At 45.0% G+C, this 22,714-nt stretch overlaps 1 protein-coding gene across 6 annotated transcripts; it reads left to right on the top strand.

The window, feature by feature from the left end:
• Positions 1–3,071: 3,071 nt before the first annotated feature.
• On the top strand, positions 3,072–22,378 carry CIZ1 (CDKN1A interacting zinc finger protein 1). Of its 6 annotated transcripts, none has more exons than XM_058853693.1 (17): positions 3,075–3,300; positions 3,624–3,754; positions 5,627–5,742; positions 8,201–8,367; positions 9,360–9,495; positions 10,409–10,469; positions 13,295–13,374; positions 13,724–13,803; positions 14,751–14,933; positions 15,268–15,398; positions 15,813–15,897; positions 16,474–16,587; positions 16,922–17,101; positions 17,692–17,761; positions 18,842–18,963; positions 21,644–21,854; positions 21,939–22,378. In XM_058853693.1, the coding sequence occupies exons 2-17, from the start codon at positions 3,651–3,653 to the stop codon at positions 22,232–22,234; spliced, it is 2,136 nt and encodes a 711-aa protein (XP_058709676.1). In that variant the 5' UTR covers positions 3,075–3,300; positions 3,624–3,650; the 3' UTR covers positions 22,235–22,378. The 6 variants fall into 6 exon arrangements, 4 of the variants coding, with proteins under 4 accessions (XP_058709678.1, XP_058709675.1, XP_058709676.1 ...); XM_058853694.1 differs by having other exon boundaries at positions 3,076–3,300; positions 21,644–21,843; XR_009279193.1 differs by lacking the exon at positions 18,842–18,963 and having other exon boundaries at positions 3,072–3,300; positions 21,939–22,077.
• Positions 22,379–22,714: the final 336 nt, after the last annotated feature.

The raw sequence follows: 22,714 nt of genomic DNA, 5'->3' as shown, positions 1-22,714 counted from the left end.
TTAAATCTAGTGTATAGGACGCTAGGACAGTATTATTGTTAGTGTGACTCCCCAGAAGCCAGAGTATACATAAAAAAAGAAATAAGCTGAATGTTATACTCCATTAAGAATGGGATCTGCACATGGATGTGAGTTTATATTAATATTTTAAGAGCAACAGATCTGAGTTCTCTGTGCTTTTTGCATCCAGTGAGATGTCACAAAATAGCTCCTGGTATATATTTTATTTGTGAGACTGAAAATTAGTAACAGGAGCTGATTGAACTTGTGGTAAAATGCATCTAAAAACTGTATCTTTACCTACTGTGGGCCTGTCCTGCCCACCAAGAAATACCAGGAATAGGTTTCTAGAACTGTATTACAAAGGATGAGGGAAAACATGCTTTAATGCACAGATCAGTTTGGTTTGAAATGTTGTGTGAATCCAGTCATCCTCCAGATAAACCAGTCATGGAAGATAGTGTAATTCCAGTAACTAATATCAGCTGTTAAGAGCATGTCTGGTGAAACATGACCCATTCTTTCAATACACAGGCCCCTAAACTGCGAGAAGAAAGTACTTTAAAGCTCCATATGCTTTTTCTCCAAGAAGTTTGTGAGGCTTAAATACATTATGGTGAGAACTAGTTATATCCTGGTGAAATGGATGAGTAATAACACCATCCTTGCAGATTGCAGAGGAAATTGTGGGCACCGCAGTATGTTGGTGCTGTCATAGGCACTGAGAAAACTTGGGTTCTCAAAAGTGATGTGGCTTCACCAAGGGTTGCATACCAAGTCTTTTTCAAAGCCAAAATTAAAACATAAAACTGCACAGTGCAGTCATATGCTGGAAATTAGAAATCTCTGGTTATCTGCATGCCTGATCCAGTCCCTGGAAAAAATTCATAGAGCCCAGCAAAAACTTGGCTGTATAATACAATCCAGCTCCTGAATAAAAGCCATTCATATGCTGTCCTCTTATCTGCCAACAAATTTTATAACCCTAATCTAATCGTACAGAGGTGAAGTGCAGGTTGTCTTATAGTCATGATCCATCAACTCCACTGACTATAGTCTCTGCATTGCAGGATACTTTCTGGGTCATTCTCTTACCTTGAACTTCTAAATCCTATTCTGTTTCATTCTCTCCCAATGCCAATGAGGCACTCCCAAGCCTAGGGTATACATGGTCTGGTTTTGAGTGATAATGCTGTAGTCTGCATTGTGGGTCTTTTTAAGGTTCTGTGTATTCTCCCATTATGAGCTGCATTTGCCACTGCACACTGAATAGTGAGTTGTTTAATTATTGAGACGTTCCTTGCAGAAAAAACAACTGTCAGTGGATGGAGGTCAAGGTCTGCATACCAGTGGTCACTGGGCACTGACAGCACCTTTGGGCTGTCAGCCTGACACACTGTTTTGTTGCTTGTAGTGAAAGAAAGGATACTAACCCAATTTTCTGTAGTTCCCTTATCTCTCTGTATGACTTTCAAACTAAATGGTGTGATTACCTGAATCTGGAGCTTTCTCTTCTGTATTCAATTAAGCCCTCTCTGGTAGGTGTGATGTTCATATTTGGACATAAAGGCATGTCTGAAATCAGTCCTTACATTGTAGGTTGGTGGAGCAGCACGTCTTTCTTTGCTTCCTATAGCCCTAGTCCTGTCTTGTGTTGTGCAGGCACAAGACTAAATGCATGTCCAGATTTGTTCAAGGCAGTAGACCTATGGACTATTTATAAGTTCAAAAATGTTGTTTATTAAATGATTTCTATGTAGGACATCAGAAAGAAAAGCCCAGTCTATGAAGGGAGTCTCTAGACTATGTCAGAACATAAAATCTAACAGTGAAGAAACGTAGTTACTTGCATGTTTCATTAGTATGGTGGTTTGTAGATTTCCAAATGTACCATACAAATAATACTTACAAGAGCTTTAGTTGTAGAATTAAGAATAGAGGACGTCAATTTCAGATTTACAATTATCTATACAACCTGAATTCTGCCTTCCCATGGTCTGGCTAATTTATGTCCTGGGATCATAAGACTGATTAACCCTTATACCCACTGCTGCAAACCAGCCAGGCCAGTGTCTGCTCTAACAGCACGATTACAGGAGCAGAGGATGAACTACGCAAAATGATTTTTAAAAGACTCCATGCGTGTTTTTTGCTCCATGTGTGTGTTCCCTAGGATGACATTTAAGTTTTCATGCTTAACAGGAAAGCATTTTCTCTGTGTGCAGATAGCCATAAAGGATTCTGGACATGAATAGAGCCCATCATTGATTAACGTGAATGGTCATCTCCAAATTGATTATTGTAAAATCAGGATGGTATAAAAAGGCCCACAGGAAAAATCAACATATGTTGCTGCACTGAAAATTATTAATGATAACTGTATATCACCAATAGCAGTCTGTGTTCAGCTTACAATGCTTTCAGGTAAAAATCAATTCCAAGGACTTTAATGAATCAAGTAGTCTTTATTGGCATGAATAAAAAGACTATACAGTAAATTATTTCAGGATGGATTCTCTGGAATAGCAAGGAGCACAAATCCATCTTTATCCTTGTGAGGTCTATCATAAGGAGAAATCATAGTCACAGTATATTTTCATAGAGAGCCTGTGTGTACTGAAAGCACTTAAAATTAATTTTGCTGTGGAAAACAGGCCCTGCAGGAAAGGTTTTGCTGCAAACCCACCCCCTGCCAAAAAACAAAAACAAAACAAACAAAAAAAAAAGGGGGGGGGGGGGAACACGGACCTGCTAGAGAAGTCACCATATAACAATATTGCAAAAGTCCCTGTTTTCTTCCAGGTTCTCATGATAAGCTTGCCAAGATGTGACCACAGCAAATGGCCAGAGACTGTTTTGGGTTTTTTCCATCTTCTCGGTGAGATGGTTACCAAAGATTCCCCTGGACTATTAAAAAAAAAAAAAAGCAAAAAAACAAAGAGCAGAAAGCCCACGCTGTTGGATGCCATCTGCTCCTCCTGTGCAGCAGTTTATTCCATTCCCTGCCCAGCCCTGGGCAGATGGTGTCCATTCCCTCCCAGCCCTCTCGAGGGACAGGGGACCTCAATGCCGCCTCTGCACGGGGAATGAGCGATGGAGGTGCTGCGGGCTGGGGCGACCTGAGAGGAGGCTCCGGGGGTGATCCCCAGCCCCGCGGGGGCGGCCGTGTCCTGCAGCCCTGCCCAAGGAGCTGCCTCCCGCCTGGGTTGGGCCGGGGAGCGGGGCCGGGCAGGTGCTCGCTGGCCCCGGCGGGAAGATGGAGGCGGCGGGCGGGGAGCGGTGATCGCCGCGGGCTGCGCCGTGAGTGGCGGCGGGGCGAGGAGGCGAAGGGACGGGAAGCGGCTGCGGGTCCCGGCGCGGCCCCGCCGCGGGGAGCGGGACGGGCTGCGGGAGCCGCGGGCAGGGGAGGGTGGGAGCGGGTTTTGGGAGGTGGGGTTTGGAAACCTCCTCCACAGGCTGCCGCTTGCGATGACCCCGGGGGGAAGGAGGAGGCGGCAGGGGGGGATCGGCTCAGTGAATGAATGGGCGGCAGCGGCGGCGGCTCCTCTGCTCAATGGCTGCTGGGCTGATACGCGCCAGCCCCGCAGCCGGTGCCTCCCTCGCCCTCCCGTATTTTGTCTCAGGCTCGCCTCGCTCGGGGCTCCCCAGACATGTTCAACCAGCAGCAGTTCCAGCAGCAGCTGCTGCAGCTCCAGCACCTCCTCCAGCAGCAGCAGCAGCACCATCACCACCCTCCGGCGCAGCAGGGAGGCCGGTAAGCGCCGCTACGCGAGGCCGGGGATCCGCGGCCTGTCCCGGGGGACCGCTCTCCTCCGCCTCCCTGCACTCCGTCCCTCCTCGCCGCGGCGGGGCTGCTCTCCCCTGGTGGGGAAGACGACAAAGGGAGGCGGGCAGGGGTTGGGGGGCGCAGGCCTCGATCGGGGCAGAGCCTGGAGGCACCGAGGGGGCCGGGGGTGTGCGACGGAGGGCGGCGGCCCCTGTGGTGTCTTGCCGTGTTCCCTCTGCGCTCCGGGGATCCCTGTCCGCCGTCCGGGGCTGGTGTCCCCGAGAGCCCGTGGGTGACCCGGGCAGCCCGTATAGGAGCCGTGGGTGGATGTTCCGAGCCGAGAGTCGCCCCTCAGGGCGGGCAGGGCAGCCGGGGCTCAGGGAAAACGCCTTCTCCTGCAGAAACAGCACTCAGCAGAGCCACCCTCAGCAGACACGAGCACTTTATTGTTTTATTGTTGAACTTAAACTGTCGATTTATTTTCTTTCTCCCTCTGGATCTGCTGGTCTGGGTGTGATGATTTAACTTATTTCTGCAGTGGCACCAGCGCTTAGGCTGTGGCTGAGCACGGTGGGGCAGGGAGGGAATGAAGAAAATTGTGTGTTTGTGAAAGGAGAAAGGATATTTGCCCGAAAATAACCACGGTTTTCCTAAAAAATGCAAGATGTAAAACAACTTGGATAGGAGCAGTTGTCCCCGATGAGCTGAGATTTGTAGAACCAGCACAAATTCTCTGAAATTATGCATTTATTTACAGTTACTATTATCTTTAAAACCTTATTCTTTGCAAATTCAAAGCAATGGGATGCAAATTTAGGAAGAAAGTTAATCTGTTATTTAAGGAATTATTGTTACTTTATCCTTATAAGGCATTTTTCTCTGAGGTAAGCGTGGGAATTTTTCTGTTTTACTAGAAATATGAACCTGCAAATCTTTTTACCATTTTTATATGTTTTATGCTATAAAAAAAAAGCTGCACTTAAAATGCCAGTAAGGGGCTGACTGCTAGATAGCACGGCTGCATCTTACACCTTTAAAAGTATGATTTTTGTGGTATAAATATCTCAGCTCAGAGCCTGGAACAATCTAGAGCAGCAAATGTGAAGATGAGCTGCTGTGAATTCTGTTAAAGGGGTTGGGTTTTTTTGTCAGGGTGGATATTTCGATCCGTGTTTGTACCTCTCTTCAGCTCTGACAGATTTAGCTGTGTCAGCAGCGTGCATAGAGGTGGGCCTGACCTTGCAATCGCCTCAAGAAGTGCCTGCCAGTTTCCTCAGACTTTTCTCTCATGTCTGCTCCACCCTCCTTAGAACTGGAGAGGTCTCTGCTGCTTCTTCCTCCTCGTGTTTTAAATATGAAGGCCGTGGTTTATTTTTCCATCTGGTTCTTGCAGTTAGGGGGCACCATTGACAGTTCTGACCTGTCTGGCTCCGTGTGGGAGGTGTTGATTTTGGGAAAATGAGCTCTAAGCTACTGCGAAAACGCCCTGGTTTTTAGAACTTTTTTGTTGTCGTGTTAAATGTAGCTGCTGATCTAGATCACTCATTTCTCCTGATGGGTGCTGCATAATTCTGTAGAACCGCAGTCAGCTCCTGGGCTTTTTTTATGCTGCTTGGGAGGCTCTATGTGGGCTTGGTGCTAAGGAGTTGTCTCTGACCTCAAAATCTTTGATAGACAATCTGTCAGCTTTGGAAATTCCAGGAGAGTGGGGGAAAGAGGATATAGTGCCAGTGCATGGTGTCTTTTCATGCATGTATATCAACCTTTCAGCTATTTGCTCCTGTTCTATGCTTGCTAGGCTCCTGGATGGAAATGGTACAGTTTTTATTGGGTTCTCATGATTGATGCCTTCTTTTCCAGGGGTTTGCCGCCACCGCAGCAGCAACAGATGCTGAGCTTACGGGCAACAAATCAGCCATCGCTGCTCAATGCCAATCCTATGCTTCAGCGGGCCTTACTCATGCAGCAGATGCAAGGTACTGTCGTTATGGGAAACGCTTACTTACTGGAGTTATTTAATCATCCTCTTGGACTGAAACCATACCATGGCTATTTCCTGCTGAACCAGTGCAGTTCTTGTACTTGGCAGTTCCGTTTGTTGTCTTCTTTCTTTTCTTTTTTTTCCCTCTTCTCTTTAAATTAGTCCGTAGTTCTCAGAACAGAGGTTCTTCAGTTGTTGAAAATCACATGTGCCCAACTGTTCACAACTGGGAATAGTACTAGGAGATATCAGGTTAGATACTGAATACATGCCTTCCCTTTTAGGCTTGATGGAGCAAGTATTTTTTCATCAATATATTTAGATAAAATACTGAGATTTTGATTATTTGGTTGTCTTTCTTGGTAACAAGGTTAGGGCCATTTATTTAATTATCTGTTACATACACAATAACCTTGTTTGCAGTAGATACTTGTCTTTGTCCAAATTTAGTGTAGTACAAACAAATACAGTGTACTGAGATAGAAGAAGGTTTGTGTATCAATTGTGTTGTGAAATTTTGATTCCCTGAAATTACTGTAATTTCTTTGCTGGTTAATATCTCTGTCTTTCCATTATTGTGTTTCCACAAGTGGATTTTCCTTTTCTTTTTGTGTTTTCAAAACAAATTTATGAAGCTGCCTTAATAATAGCATTACTAATATAAAGATAATAAGAATAAAGGTGTGTTTTTATTTTTTGCTCATGTCTTAACCTGACAGTTCTTTTCAACACAGAAAATCAGTACCTGGGACAGTTTTCAAGTGCCTAATCTAGATTAATGCCTGCAATTTCTACCTTGCCTGTGAATCATGCCCAGATGTGAAGACAAAAGATTTATTCTGCATGTCGTTAACTCTCCTTTTGTTCTCTCTTGCCCATTTAACGAGAGGGCTCTCTAGTGACTCCAGTGGCTCTCCACAGATTTCTCCCAGGTTGAAGGGAAAGTGACAGTGAGAAAGGACAAGCCATGCTCTGAAGATTGATGTACATATATCGTTGTCAGGAAAAATTGTGACTCCAACCTTCATTCAGCCATGCTCCTTCTAGATATGTTTGCAGTCAGCTGACGTTTTTCCCTGAATCTTTAATTGAGAAGTTGTATTTAAATAGTGTGCCAAGGACCTGGGGCTAATTAGATAGAGCAGGATTAGATATGTTAATGAATACTTTACATGCACTTTGTCTTAGTGTTGCTTCTCTTCACCTCTCCATGAAATTGTGACCCCTCTCAATAACCTATCTCAGGTAGCCACAGGTAACATGGAATATGGTTGCCAATGTCCGGTGTGGCCCTTTTTAGTGATACGAATTTTTTGGTCATTCAGGTTTGGGTTACATGTTTGAATATCTGATGCTGTGCCATTTCTGTCCCTGGGAAGCATCAGCATAAATTATTCATTGTCTGTGTGTGGCTTCAGCAGTGGGAATAGGAAAAGATAAATACTTCAAATTGAAACAGATGTGTGGTTCTTTAAAGGTACGAAACCAAGAGCAAAAGATAATTTCTTGCGTTAGATTTATTTTTTTTTAATATAGCTATGCCCTTTTACAGTAAGGGATTATATATGGGAAGTAATAATAGACCAGATTGCTTTTGAAGACAAACACAGGGAGTACTTCCTATTGTGTTGCAGATTTTTAACACTAGCTTCGTTTTTCAGATGTTTGGTTCCAAACTTTGCTGCCCTGTTTTGACAGCTGCTAAAAGGCTAGAGTATGCACTAATTCAAGTGAGAGAGAAAAAATGGCAATTTAAGTCCAGGTTCCCTAAATGATGGATGGTTTCTGAGGGTATAGCTGAGGCATCTGGGCTCCTCCATTCCGTCACTGCTGAAATGGGGGTGACAAGGACTGTCTTCAGAAGAAATTTTTGAGACTTGATTAATAGTCTGTGGATGCTGAACTGTTCAGAAGGCAGAGCATTATAATTGGAAATGGCAGAGTCTCAAGTGTCAGAGTTGAGGTTGACATGTTGAGCTTGCATGACAATCAGGTGGCAAAGAGGACTGTGGGATTTATTTTTTTTAAAAGTTAGGTGTCGTTTTAAATGAAATGCTGTTACTGGCTTGTGTTGAAGAGCTCCATGCTATGGTGTGGGCAGTCAGCTGCACAAATGTGGGGTGAATTTTCCTTTTTTTACAGAGAGTTTTCGTAAAACAAGACCTTATTTGTTGTAAACATGAGCACTAATTTGTCAGATCAAATAATTGCCCTAACGATCTTTGCCTGGAGTGACAATTATAATTAAATAGCTTGATCCATAGTAATGGTTGCTATCACGTAAAATCATTCTGTGTGCTGAAGAGGGTAGAGCACAGAGCACCAATACAGTGCCCAGTAAAAGACTGGGTCATGTGTAGAGGAGCCCTTACCCTCTACCTGCTGCTTGTTCAGGTGGAAGATTTCCTCTCTGCACAGCGCAGGGTGGTGAAACGCTGTGTTTGCATTTATAGGAAACCTTCGTGGATTTAACATGACAGCGCCAGCACTGCAGCAGTTCTTCCCTCAGGCTACAAGACATTCCCTCCTGGGACCACCACCTGTTGGGGTCTCCTTAAAGCCAACTCGGCTGGGCTTCCCCAGCCTCCCATTCCAGCGGCAGAACCGGACCTTTCGCAAGGTGGGATTGTGGTTTCCAAGTGCTGGGGGGCTTTGTGCTCCTTTTACACTTGCAGCTGTTGACAGTATAGTAGGTGGAGAACAAAGGAGAAGGGAGAGAGCCTTACAAAGAAAATAATGTTTTGCGCCATGCTGCTGATACGGAAATGCAGAAATCATTCCATCCCAAAGGCTTTTGTGGTCCATATTTACATTTATGATGCAAAGGTTTCTTGTCACTACTTGCCCAAGAGAGAGAATTCCCCATGACAGAGCTGTTTAAACCTAGGATATAAAAGGAGCCTTTAGAAGTATCAGCTTAAAAGTAATTACAATGGAAGAAATCCTAGCTAAGTGCTTTGCTGTTCCAAAGCAGTTTCTTCTCAAACAACTTGCTCCTACTATGGACACTCTTTTTCTTTGGGCTGTTCTCCCACTTTTTAAGATCAAAATCATATTTGTCCCAGTGGATTTTGTAAAATCTATAATTCTTGTTGTGTAAAAACCTTTCTCACTTTCCATCATTAAGACCTCTTTTGTATCCTGGAAATGTTTCTTGGGTTGACTGCTACTTGCCTTCTCTTAGATTAGCTTCGGCATATTTCATCCCATTCTGTCAAAAAGATGTGGTGGATTAGGAAAACTCACACTCTTGGACTGTCCTCCAGAGTCAAAAGAAGGGGGATTATTTTGGACTGTCCTTTTCCCTGCCCATGCACCTCTTGCCAGAGTTCCTCTAATATGATCCTACCCTCTGCAGGCAGCTGGATTTCCTCTGCAGGCAGCAGCTGCTGAAAGCACTGGGGACATGTCCTGGCTGCCTATGAAACTGAAATGCTTTGCTCTCTTTGACCATATAAACTTGCCTTAGGCAGGGCAGTCCAATGTAAGCCATCTATTCCTTTCCATTATCACATGCTGGAATTCCTGTTCCTGTCCCACAGTAAAACTCTGGTCTTTTAGGCAGTGTGTGTTAAGGACTAAGAGCTGGCAGTGACTCTCTGCCCATTGCAGGACTTCCAGAGGGTTCCTGACAGGAAGCGGGAACTAGATCCTGGTTCTTCATCTCAGACACAAGGTGATGAGAAAATGGAGATTCCAGAGGGAATGCAAGCAGGGTCAGAGCAGAACAATTCCTCACCATCCACAGGTAAGAGGGAGCCTGTAGTGAAACAACTGCTTGCAAATATGTTAAACTTCTCTTGACTAGTCCTGCAGCAAAAATTGGAGATGATTTTAAGCTTAACCAGATATGTTTCTCTCTAATTGTAAATACTTAAAACTGCATGTGCTAGCCCTCTGCTATGTGCTTCATGTACCACTTTAACCTGAATATTTTTGATTTTTTTATGAGCCTGCTCCATTTCTCTTGCATGGAAGCCTCTCAGAAGTCCCTTTGACACTGAGCTCTGTTTAAGATGGGGAGGGGAAAAAACTGGTCTGAAATTAAAGATTCCACATTGCCTTACCCATGCTGAAGTCAACATTTCATGCAGCCAAACACATCAAGCAGAACCAGTTACAATCAGTATGCTAAGGAAAAGATGAGTTGAAAGTCCTGGTGCTCCAGTTGTCAAAACAGAAACTGCTGGCACTGTATATCTTGATGTCAGATACAGTACAGATGTGGGAATGTCATTTCTGACTGGAGAGTGCGTGATTTAAAACTGCAGGCTTTGATGAGGTTGTGACCAGGGAATATGCAGTGGTGAAAATTGTCTTACTAACTGGTTGCTGTCAGGTAGATGTGCCACTTTGGCTTATATTAATGTTCCCATGATCATGGCTCTTGTCACTTAGGTACAGGACTGAGAGCCACTTAGTAGATATGAACATAGATTTCTTTTTTTGACCAACACCTCATACAGTGACATTGCAATAAAACTCAAATATTTGAGGTCATTATCTAACCTTGCCAGAGCAGCTCATAAATTTAGAATAAGCAAGTATTTAGTATTATTTGCTCTAACAGAGCCTCATTGGTATTTGCTATTCAGATATGAAATATGCTTAAGGTGGCACGGTCTCTTTTGCTAAGGAAATCTCCTTCTGTGTTTCTGCAGAGCCAAGAACTCCAACAGAGTCTGTGTTGAACACTGAGCCTGCAGCAAAAAGACTGAAGAGGTATTTATTGAATGGGGTATTAAGATAGTTATTGAGTTTAGAATTATGGTCTAATTTTTTTTTTCTGATAATTAGGGCTGTATACTCTATTGGCCTGATGTCTAGTATGTAAGAGGTATTTCAGATGCTTGTGAACAGTTCAGAAAATCTGAACGTGGTGTTTGCTGAGATACCGGGTGTTGTGGGGTCTCTGCTAGGGGATCCAATTATGAGAATGAAAAATGAGAGATGCAGCTCATGTAAATGTGCAACAAAGCTGAGTTTGCTTGTGTATTCTCCTGCCAGGATCCTTGTAAGAAGCATAGAGGTTCTATTCTATTCTGGCGTATTTGTCTAAGTTTCTTCCTTAAATGTCAAAAAAGTGAAATGAACAGAAAGGGAAAGCCTTGGAATATGTTAGGTTACAGTAGGTGTAGGAGAAGGTAGTTTATTTTGAGAAATGGTAAAGGAAAGGGAATCAATGCTCCCTAGTATCCAAGCCTGTATCCATGATTGTTGAGTTCTGTATCTCTTCTGCAAGGGTTGCCAGTATCTCTGTCTGCTGGATAAAAATAGACAAAGGCAATCCTATTATCCCCCAGGGATGCACGGCAGGCTGGCCTTGGCAGGCCCATCCCGGCTCTCCCGGCCTCCCGAGGGTGCGGCAGGGACAGGCAGGGCTGCATTGCCATCTAGTGGGAAGGCACCTCGCAGAGTTCCTGGTGCCATCTGCACCGGGCTGCTCCTCTCCCAGAACTGTCACCCTTGGCTGGTGTGGAGGGAGAAGAGGAGGGAGTGAATACAGATTTCTGTAGGCACTGACTTGAGAATTCTCCAGCATATGTTAACGACGATGAGTCAGGACTCCTGGGTCCTCTTACCTTCCCTGTTAGGCATTCACCGCCTGCTTTTGGACAAGTTTCCTCACTTCGCTTTTCCCATCTGTAGATTACAGATTAATGGATAGCTTTAGGGAGAATATTCCAGGATTACATGATCAAGGTAATATCTGAACATCAAAGTAAAACATTAAAGAGTGATAAATACTGTGTGCTTAGGGACCGTTGTGAGTTATGGACTCTGATTAGCAAGAAAGTGAATAAATTCAATTAAAGCTAGGTCGAATACATTTGAGTGTATGCTTTTTAATCTGTTTGCCAAAGCTAATTTAATTTTAATTACATTAATATTTAGCAGGTTATTAATCAAAGTCCTATTACATGCACTGAAAACAAGAATCAAGTTTGAGGAATGACAGCTCTCACTGCAGCAAGCCAGCTATTAGGAAAATTCTTTCCTAAGCTGCAGTTGGGGACTGCCAGATTTGATGCATATATTATGGCTGGTATTTACCTAGAATAGATGATTCCTTAGCTTTTTTTGAAGTGTTTCTAGTATCTTCCAATGAACAGATGATGGATCTGTAAAAAAAATAGTTTACTGTTCTCATACTGCCCTTCACAGATGACAAGGGCATTCCCCCATCTATGTCATAAACTTGTGTTTCATGCTTCATTGTTCCATTTCCCTTTAGCTAGGAATACCAGAGTCCTTCTTCATTTCAGGTTTTTCCCACTTCTGCCTTTGCTCCTATGTACCATCTGTACACCTGGAACAACATCCTCATTCCAGTGCAGAAAGCACTCATCATCTTCAAATCCTCCTTGAACACCCACTTCTAGCATGGCATGACAAGTATCCATAGAATACCGTTTCTTCTTTAAATCATGCTCGTGGTGGCTTTTGCTCCCTTAGATCGCTCCTTAGGTTTGCAGTTCAGGCTGCAAACCCTCTCCCTGAGTGCTGGCACCATCTGTATGTGGTACCGTTAGCATTGAGCCTGCTGGTAGCACCTGACAAATAATGGTAATGCCAGTCACTCCTGTTTAATTCGTGTTTGCAGTGCCCAAACCCTGCTGCATATTTATAGCCGTGTAACCCAGTTCCATTATCACTTATCAGTCTGATAAATTATGCGGTGTGTGTGTTCGGATAACGGGATGCGGTACCTGCGCTATCAGCTGTCCTGCTTGTGCAGAAGGTGCTGCTCCCTCTTGGCAGAAGGACACCAGCAGGTGGGAATTTGAGCCGCCCTCAGAGCAGACAGTCAAGTCATGGTGGAAAGTTGGTCCTGACAGAAAAACAAGGGATAGAGAAAATGACTGCAGAGAACACTTCGTGCCCTCTGGAAGTCAGACATTTATTCTCAATAGTCCCCTCAGAAGCACTTTTCTCCTTAGCAGAGAAAATAATAGCAATAGCAAATAAAACAAAGCAAGGCCCTTTTGATTTGCATCTTGTCAAGTTTCACTTCCCCCACAAGCAGAGCTGTAGGGACTCTAAAATGAAACACGACTGGTATGAATAGAGCAGGCAGCTGTGATGAAATCCCTGTAAAGGCACCATGGAGAACTCCTTCAATTCTGATAGGTCTCTTCTCTCATGCACAGAGCAGCCAGGAGCACTGTCCAAGTATTCCAATTTCCCTACAGGTCACCAGTCACGACAGGAGAGAGCTCTCAGAGCTCTTATTAAGAATATTCTTGTATGAACTTAGTTCCCTTCAGGCTTCTTGCAGGAGAGGTCAGCTAACCAAAAAGCCAGTTGTAGCCTTCTTGTCCAGATTATTTGGCTGCCATTTCTGAATCCATTCTAGAACACCCACTCTACATTATTCTTATTTATTTCTGCCAAATTCTTGCCTGAAATACCACTTCCGGTAGCTTATTGATTTGGGGTTTAGTGGAGAGTGTGGTAGGTTAGACCCCAGCCTGTGCCTTGGTGTGCCTTTTGAAATGCTTGTCTGTAACATGGCAATTAAGGTACTTTTCTTGATATCCTTGAAGTGTGACGGGGGAGCCTGCGTTAGAGGATGCCACAGACAGCAAGAAAGCAGGAGTCTCATGCACCCATGTCCAAGCTGATGGTGAGTTGCTGAACCCTGTGATTTGAACTTTCAGGGCACTCCGTGCTAGAAATGCACCTGTAGGTCGTGTGGGTCTACAGAAATATTCTTCTCCCAGTTGTATAGAATAGGGAAAGGAAGATAAAATCTAGGAGCCCAATCCAAACTTTGTACCCTACTATCTATTATCTGGCAAAGGCAAATGATTTGATGTTTCCATCTTTACTAAGGATAAGGAGAAAGGTTTGGTAACTGGCTTGTGGCCAACAGTGCTGTGAGGAAAGCTCCCTGACTTCACTCACCTGCTGCTTTGTTTTTCCTGTCATTGCTGTTTTGATTTAAGGCTGCTAAAAGGACTCTCCCTTCTTAGGTACAGACAATGCAAAGGAGTACACAGCTGAAGATCTCTCCAGAGAGAGGAAATTCTCTGAGGAACCGAAGGCTCCTGAGGTGAGCAGACACCGCTTCATGCAGGGGTGGTGCAGAACATACAACCTCCCCCTCCATCCTGGAGAAGCCCGTTGCCACTGGGAACCAGCTGGCACCCACGTCTGGAGCTCTGTCTCCTGCTGTAAGCTGTTGTCCCTGGCAATAAGGCATAATATGTCTGCAATTAGTGCGCAGTCTGCTCTGACTTGCTGCTTTGGTACCTCTGCTGGCCTGTTCCTTACCTACTGCTGCCTATGGATGGGGCATTCATTAAGATTTTTGTATTCAGCTGGAAAGATGGAAAGCTGAATTGAAAGAGTTACTTAAAACTCTATATGTGGAAGGCCATAGATAAATACATCTTTCATATTGTTAAAGAGCAAGTGTAAAAAGATTCAGGTGGTGTTAAAAGATGCAACCTGAGAGTCTTTTGCATTAAATACATGGCCCCCATGCTGGATGTTACATCAGGACTTTAGGCTGTGTGAAGCTGTGAGAAAAGATTTAACCTCAGGTGTGAATCAGACTTGACAGGCTTCCATAATTGGAAGACATTTATGGATGTGATCAAATGTATCATCCTGCCCTTGTCTGAGTTCCTCACTCCATCATCAGGTGTTGTGCTGAGTAGGCTTTAGTTTTGCTGTGGAGAAACATGAGCTGATTGTGTCCCTTAGCAACAATTGTTTGTGGCTCCATTCCCCAGAGACTGGATCATACAGTGGCTGCAGAGGATGCGGAAACAACCATCTGTGCTAGTAGGACTGGTGCTATGACACAGGGATTGCTGATTTAGCAGCTTTGGGAGGAGTGTGTATGAGAGTCCTTCTGATCAGCCTCCTCTGGGTTCAAGCTTAAGTGCATTTTCCTAAAGGGTAAAGAGCTTAGGTGACATACAAAAAGCAGGTGTAATTTTTAGAGTCTTCTACTGAGGGATTGAACTTAATGTTGACTCCTTCTTTTGGCAGGTGTTGAGCTCTGGAGGTTCATTGAAAGTGACTATTCAGCAGAGCAGTGAGAGCAGAGCTATCAGTACAACAGCTCTGAAACCAGGGCACTGGGCCTGTGACGTGGGCACAGCTGATCCCAACCCGGAATCGGTCCTTAAATTCTACTGCTACATCTGCAAGACCAATTGCTGCAGTCAGCAGGTAAAAATGCACAGGTCTGACAGGGATCCAGGTGGTCAAGAGATGGGAATTAGATGGATGACTGTGAAGGGGACTTGTTAGCAAGGGCTCATGCTTTAGGAACAAGGAACATAAGAAATGATGACAAGTATGCAGATAAAATAAACCTCTCCTGAGAGCTGGCAAACAACCTGCTAGAGGGAGAATGTGGGTGGATCCACAGGCAGCCATGCTCTTAAGCTTTTATATTTCATTGTTAAACAGCAGTCAAAAGAAAGGAAAGCATAGCTCATAGCTGTTATTTTCTATGTTTTGGATACATTTAAAAGGATTTTTCTCCTAACTTCTTTTTCAGAATTTCCAATCCCACATGGCTGGAATTCAGCACCAGCAGCGACTTGGGGAGATTCAGCACATGAGCAATGTTTGTTTTGTTTCACTACTGCCCATGGTGAAACAGCAGAAGGTGCTAGCAGGAAAAGATGGGTAAGTGTTAGTCTGCAGTAGAAAATTCAATATGAATGTGGCCCTACATGGGTTTTAAAATTTTTCACTGCACCAGGGTGCCTCTCAGTTTTAGGTAAGGTACAAACCCCCTTTGGTTTCAAGGGCCTTAATCTCCCTTAGGCAACTTTCTATCTTGCTGAAGGATACCAGAGTTGACTTTGATCTGTGTAGTTTTCAATACAGTAGATTAAGTAGGAGACCTGTTTTATCTGGTGCATTTCTGTCAGCACAAGCAAAAGCAACCTATAAGTGGGTGAGAAGGAGAGAAGATAAATCCAAGCCTGTAAAGATAGGAAATGTGAAGAAAACAATGCCAGAGACAGATTGCTAAATGCAGTATTCCATGGAGGATGAAAAAGGTGTGACTTACAGCTCTATCTGTTGTCACTTCAGAGAGACCCAGCAGCGGTGGTGTAACACATGCCAGGTGCATTTCACAGGGGACCTCATCAAACATCGCAGGACCCAGGAACACAAGGTAACAGCCATAGTGCGGACTTCATTTTACACTGACCTTTTGTGTGGGGGTTAAATGGAAGTGTGTAGCATCTCCTGCTCCCCAGGCAGCAAAGGAAAAGTGTCTGGAGGGATGCACATAAAGTTCTGCTAGTAATTCCTTTCCGAAGGACACTGCACTGCTACCTCCTGCCTCTGGCATTGTTGGAGCTTCCAGTTGTCATGACATGTCAGTATGGCCTGAGGCACCTCTAGTATGTAACTGACTTTTCTTAAGAAATATGGCTTATCATACTCACCTAATTCATTGAATGGAGGAATTGGTGGGCAACCTCTTTAAGCTAAACTTCAGGCAGGCCAGTATATTTATTGACTTTTAGGGAAGAAGTGCCAGAACACCTATTTTAAGACACACTTATTTTTGTGCTGCATGTTTTTCATCTTTTTGGTGGGTAGAAGTTAGAGAGTCCTTTCTGCTGAAAAGACTGTTGTCTTTGTGGTCTCCCAGGATGTGGGGCTGGCTTTGTTTCAAGATTCACCTGCAGTTCGTCCAAAGCAGTGCCTCTTGTGACTTACGGAATTTTCCCTCTTTCCTTAGCTGGCCAAACGCTCGCTTCGTCCTTTCTGCACTGTCTGCAGCCGGCACTTCAAGACCCCTCGCAAGTTTGTGGAGCATATGAAGTCCCCTGAGCACAAACAGAAAGCCAAAGAGGTGATACTGCCTGGGGTGGAGAGCTGTGCAGGTCTGGAAGCAGCTACACTGTAGAGCAGGATACCTTTCTCCTTCCCTGACTACTGCAGGGCTGCAAGGAAGATGTGCAGTTCTTCCAACCCTGTTTTAATTTTCATTTTTTGCTGAACTTCAGTTGTTAGCACTGAAAGTTAATTGAAAAAGGGAGAAGGTGCTGGATGTGTCTAGAAGTAAGAGAGCTTTATGCCCCTCTTGTAGTCCCTACATCATATACAATCTGTCCTGAGTCTGGGCTCTACCTTGGTTAAATGGCAAGTGCAAAGTTGATCTGATCTTTCTTTTCTGTACCTTACAGGTTAGACTAGGAGAGAAGGAGTTGGGGAGCCCAGAAGATTCAGAGGAGTTGATCACTGTGGATGCTGTTGGCTGTTTCGAAGATGATGATGAGGAAGAGGAGGAGGATGAGGGAGGAGCTGGTGAGGAGGAAGACCGAGATGTAGTGCTGATGGAAAATGAGGATTCTGCTGCCAAGCAGGTATGCTGTGTGAGAGAAGCAGGAATTACCTATCTGAGAATCTGCTGTGGGATCCTATGACTTAGGTGGTCTTGGCTGGTTGAGCTCAGGCTTTCAAGAGTCTGCTCAACCTTGCACAGCAGTAGGGTGGAACTCTAGGGTTCTTCCAGAGCACAGAGTGATGCAGAAGAGAATTGGGTTCTATGTGTGGGATACATAAAGGTGTTTCTGCTGTGCTGTACAACTTCTGCTGTCTTCAGACATTAACCTTGTTGAGGAGCATAAAGCAGTATTTTGACATAGTCTCCTTTAACAGCCCAGCAGTAGCTGTGTCTGATAGCAAACGTATAGAGGTTTATCTTGACAAATATGTTACCAAGAAGGAGGTACATGGCTAAGCTCCTTCAGGCTTGGAGTGGAAGGGATGATTTTAACCTTTGTAATGAAGTGGTCTGCTGATACTGGGGTTTACATCTGCCCCTAAGCAGAGGCTGTGCAACTCTGTCTCTGGCATGTGAATCCTCTGTTTTGCTCCCAAGCTAATCGGAAAAATGCAAGAGCCTGGCAATTGCCATAGCTACAGTAGGCACTAATGTTCTTTTGGTTTTCAGGCTGGGCTGAAGGAAGTGTCTTTGGAGGATTACGAAGGAAGTGAGAAGTATTGTCCAGACACAGCCTATGGTAAGCAAGCAGAGTTAAGCACAAAGGGCCACAGAGCCTTCTGTGGCCACATGCTGTATCTGTAGGAGAGGATGGTCTGTATCTACTGTTATAATGGCTTTTTGGGCCATGGTGCTCCAGCATCTGCATTGGACTGATGCATGTCACTGCTGCCGGGAGAAGAACCTCTCCTGAGAACAGGATGTTTCTTTATTACTGTGTGATAAAACATAAGGATGTGATTGATGTTTGTCAACTGCCTTTTGCTTTGAAGACGGATGAGAGCCAGATAAGGTAGGACATGGAACAAGCAGGGCAGGAATACTGAAGAAAGTAGGTAGCAAATGAGGGATGCTCTGGAAAGATGGAGTCGGAAAGCATATTGATTGGAATGCTTTCCAACAGAAATGCAGCTTGCAGAGAGATACTGAGCATCATTGACAGTATCAAACTCTCTGCTAGACCCAAACTGTGCATGTTTCCTCCGCTTCAGAACCCCCACGCTGTACCAAGCAGTTCCTCAGCCGTGCTGCTGGCCTGGTGGGCAGTGGTGCCTCCAGATGGCTGTGTCTGGTCCCCACCCTGTAAGCAACTGACTTCAGACCCTTAAAGGCCACTCGTGTTTGAGGAGGGCAGCTCTGCAGAGGCTGTTTTGTGCCCAAGGAGAGCTCTGTTTACACGAATCTTCCATATCGCTGTAACCTTCCACTATCGTGTGGCAGATGGAATAATGATTCATGCTGTGAATGTTCTCTGCGTGTTCCTCTTGCGCGCCTGCTGTCTTCTGCTTGGTTTGATCCCATTACATTAGATCACATGTTCTCTGTAGTTTTCCATTGTATTCTCTTCTCTCTTTCTCCCCCTTAACGCTCTGTGTAGTTTCTTTGCTCTGGCAGCCAGATTTCTCTCTGAATATCAACCACAGCCATTCCATGGTAAGACGAGATATTCAGCAAGTCATCTTGCAAATCCCTGATTAACAGAAGCAAAGCTTTCCACCTCTACTTTTTTACCCCCATCCCCCTTCTCTTTTAACATGCTTTCATTATTTGAGTTCCATTCAATGTGATCTGTGATTTCCCTTCCCCTCCCGTTTCGCAGGCCTGGATTTTCTGGTCCCCGTCGCAGGTTACCTCTGCAGGCTGTGTCACAAATTCTACCATAGCGACTCCGCTGCCCGGCTCGCACACTGCAAGTCCCTGATGCATTTTGAGAACTTTCAGGTTAGACCCTTTGGCGATTGCATGGCCTGGCATTTGTTACCCCTGTGCGTGTCTTTCTAGTGAATCCACCACGTTAGCTGTCTTGTCTCCAGCTCATTTCCATCATCCTTGGTGTCCATTATGCCATAGCTTTCTCCTGGTGTGCTCTGTCTTTGTCTCCCTTGGCCCTTGTAGATCTAAAACCAGTTAAGTCCTGCTTCCCAGCTACTGCTGCTATCATCTTTTTGCCTGTTTCTGGCTGGGAATCTTCCTCAGAGTGTCCGCTCTGTTTGCTGAACCTGTGGAGTCTGTCATTTAGTCTAGGCCTCTTCTCTGTTAGATTACAGGTTGGTCAAGGTGGGATTGAGCAGGAGAGAGAGGCTGTTCCTCATAAAGAAAGCTGATGCATATGCATCTCCAGGTGTGATACTGCAAGAACAGCTCCTTTAGCCAAAAGTGTGGGTGTGATTCATCCAGGAAGAGGCCTGGTAAAATCAGATACCTTAGAAATCTGAAAATTTAACATTACAGACTCTTTATGTGGTAGAATCTACAAGCTGGTGAGAGTCCATTTGTCCCCAGGGTCAGCCTGCCAGAGGAAGTTTGTCTGTCTGCCTGTCTGCTACCCTTTCCTAGAAACTCCTTAGCACAAAGCTCTGCAAACTGATGCTGTTCCTTTGCTTTTCTGGTTCCACCTAAAGAAGCCATATTGCCCCTTGCTGCTTTCCTATCTAAAGCTTTTCCTACTGGGCTGGCCTGGAATCTGCCTCCATTGTTCTGTCCTTGTTGACTTGGCAGGGGGTGAGGGGCCTGGATTAGTGCTTGTGGAGGGTACGCAGGGCTTGCACTGTTTCTGCCCTGTCCCGTGACCACTGCCTGGGCCCTCCTGTATGGGAGAGCACTGTTCCCTGTCCTTGGCAAGGAGGGAGGCTCCCACATCGACTTTGTCCTCTGCCTGCACCCACAGTCTACTCCCAAAAACTGTTGTGCTTCCATACTACCTTTTAAAATAGTGTTTAAAAAAAAAACCCAAACACACATGCACAAACACACACCCCTAACCCCCAAAAACTTCATGGTTTTTTTTTTCTAGTCTTCAGACAGAAGAAACTATTCCTAGTCAGCCATCACTGCCTCCAGGAAGGGGTGGAGTGCTTTAGAATTCTGCCAGCACTCAGAGCAGTGGATTTGGAATGGGAGGAGACCACAGTTGTTCCTTCATGGTCGCTCATCCTCTCCCACTCCTGAAGCTAGTCATTTCAGGAGTGAAGGAATTGCTGTTTTCCTGGCTTGTTTTAGATCAGCATAGAGTGAAACTGCAGCAGCAGTCACTTATGTCACTCTTTTGGCTCATTTAGAGCTGAAATCAGATGCTGTTCAAATGCATGCCAGAGTGACCTGGGGAGTTCATGAGAAGAGTCCAGACCTACATATCTGCAGGCAGATAACTATTATTCTTGGCTGCCTGGGTGCCTTGGGGTTGTCGCAGTCTGAGTTAAATCACTGCCAGTTGCTGGGGTATTCTCAGCAGAGTAGCTCAGCAGAGGGTTTCAAAGCAGAGAATTGTGTGCTGTTGAGACAATTAACAGCATTGCTCTGGACACCAATTTACATGCCTGCACCTGCTTAGGTTTGGGTACAGTATTACTTGACTGATCCAATTCCAGCATGAGATGATATTGTTCATATCCCACAGGTTGAGGACAGAGGAAGATCAAGTCTGCAGCAATAAATTAAATTAAAATGTAAAGCAGCCTGTCAGATGTGCTGTAATTCCACATTGCAGACTGGTGAAAGCCCTTGTGCTTGAAATTGTTTCCTTAAATTGTCAGGTGTAACGCTAGTGCCAGGTCAAGGAACCCTTCAGCAGGCAGCTGAAAGGGAGTTGATTATGAAGGGAGCTGCTGTGGGAAAAGAGGGAACTTCAGCTTGTTCCTTTAGGTCATGCTCTGTCTGGGCATTGAAGACTGGGTTATGTCTAACACTGCTATGTGTTAGCTAGCTACAGTGAGTTGTTTTCCTGAAATCCAGTCTAGAACATGCGTAGTAGCTGTTTTAATCTCTTTACAGACCTCTACTGGTTCATCATGATAGTGAGTGCAAATGAGTCATTTTATTGATGATATGCTTACCTTTACTCCGTGGAAAACCTCAGTGACTTGTAATGAGATATAACTGATATCACAGCCTTCCTGTCAACAGTTCCACTGACCGTGCAGATTGTATCAACAGAGTGAAGAAATACTAAGCTTTCAGCATAAGCCTTGCTTTGGCTGATAAACATTAAATCACACTAGTAGCTGAGGGCTGTGCAGAGCCTCACATGCCCAGGGTACGTGTCCTGGCAGTAGCTGAAGCAGGAGCTGTCACTTGTACTGTTGTATCTACAGAGTCCTGAGTCTGACTGAGATTAACAGTTGCCAGATCCTGATTTCTGTCTCAGGAGCCAGAGGTCTGCCATGCACTTGCTCAGCATTAAGTAATGCGAGAGACTTCAGTTTTTAATATCACTTTTCCTCACAGGAGTTGACCCTTCTCTGTTGAGAGCCTCAGCAGCCAGGCCAGGAGCTGCTGAGATCACTTGTGCTCCTGCCACTCACCACTGTTTTTGTACAGGTGTTCCTGGACCAGCTGCTGCTTTGCTGCAGTGACAGGAGCTGAGCTGGGCTTCTCTCTCACGTTGGTTTGTTTGTATTTGCAGAGATACAAGGCAGCAAGGCACCGTGCCACAACTGCCTATCCCGAAGCTCCTTTGCATTCCCAGGGCTCCAGCTCCCAATTGCTGGATGATCCAAAACAGCCTCTTGCTACAACAGCACATACCAGCAAGAAGATGAATGATGATGGTGGGATAGATAAGGAGGGCACGGAGCTGTCAGCCCTGCAAGAACAAACTTCAAGGTCTCTGGAGGGTAAGGGTGAGCTGGCCACCTCTAGGCCAGAGGGCAAGAGCCTGGCCAGTGTGACTGATGATGTGTGTGGTATCATGGTTGTAGAAGAAGAAAGTCTACAGGAAGAGAACAAGTCCACTGCCAGTAGTGCCGACTGCCTGTTCTCTGAGGAGAGCCACACCGTAGGGGAGTCACTGGGACGTGAGGAAGAGGCCAACACAGCCAGGCAGAGGGCAGACACAGACGACCACCAGGATCCAGGGAGTGGAGGAGGCTTAGGACAGGAGGCAGCAGATGCAGGCCAGGAGGCAGCAGCAGAGCCTTCCTCCCTCGCCAAAGGTGAGACAGCTGGTCTCACCTCTGCTGGGTGCAGACGCTCTTCCAGGCGCAAACCCAGATAGAGTGGCCTTAAAGGAGAGCCCTTTACATATGATATTTGCTGGAAATGTTTATTTTCTGAGTCTTTTAATAGAGCAAAACCTTCAACTTTACTGCTGTTTTTATTTTAAGAATAAATAAGCCTGGCTTTAGCGTGTCTAATACAGGATAGTGTTGCTTATTACTTGTACAGTTGGGATACAGCAGTTATGTGGAAAGACTAAGGCTTGAACCTGAAAGAAGATGGTAATGGGATTTCCACAGGGGACAAACTTCACGGAGTGATGGATGCAGACATAAGAATTCTTTGTAGTTCCTCTCATTTCCTTTCCGGAGACAATGTTTATCTCTTGGGAGACTCTGCTGAATTCTGCTTCTCAGAACACTTTCCTTTCTAAGACACACACTGTTGGACAAGGAGTCTTGGACAAGTCCTAAGCTAGGCAAGAACATGCACCTTGCTCCTTTGTTAATACTACAAGGCTTAATCCAATCTGTTCTCA

Source organism: Poecile atricapillus, chromosome 20 (genome assembly GCF_030490865.1).
Source record: "Poecile atricapillus isolate bPoeAtr1 chromosome 20, bPoeAtr1.hap1, whole genome shotgun sequence".
NCBI classification, from domain to species: Eukaryota; Metazoa; Chordata; class Aves; order Passeriformes; family Paridae; genus Poecile; species Poecile atricapillus.
This window is presented reverse-complemented; position numbering and strand designations above follow the sequence as displayed.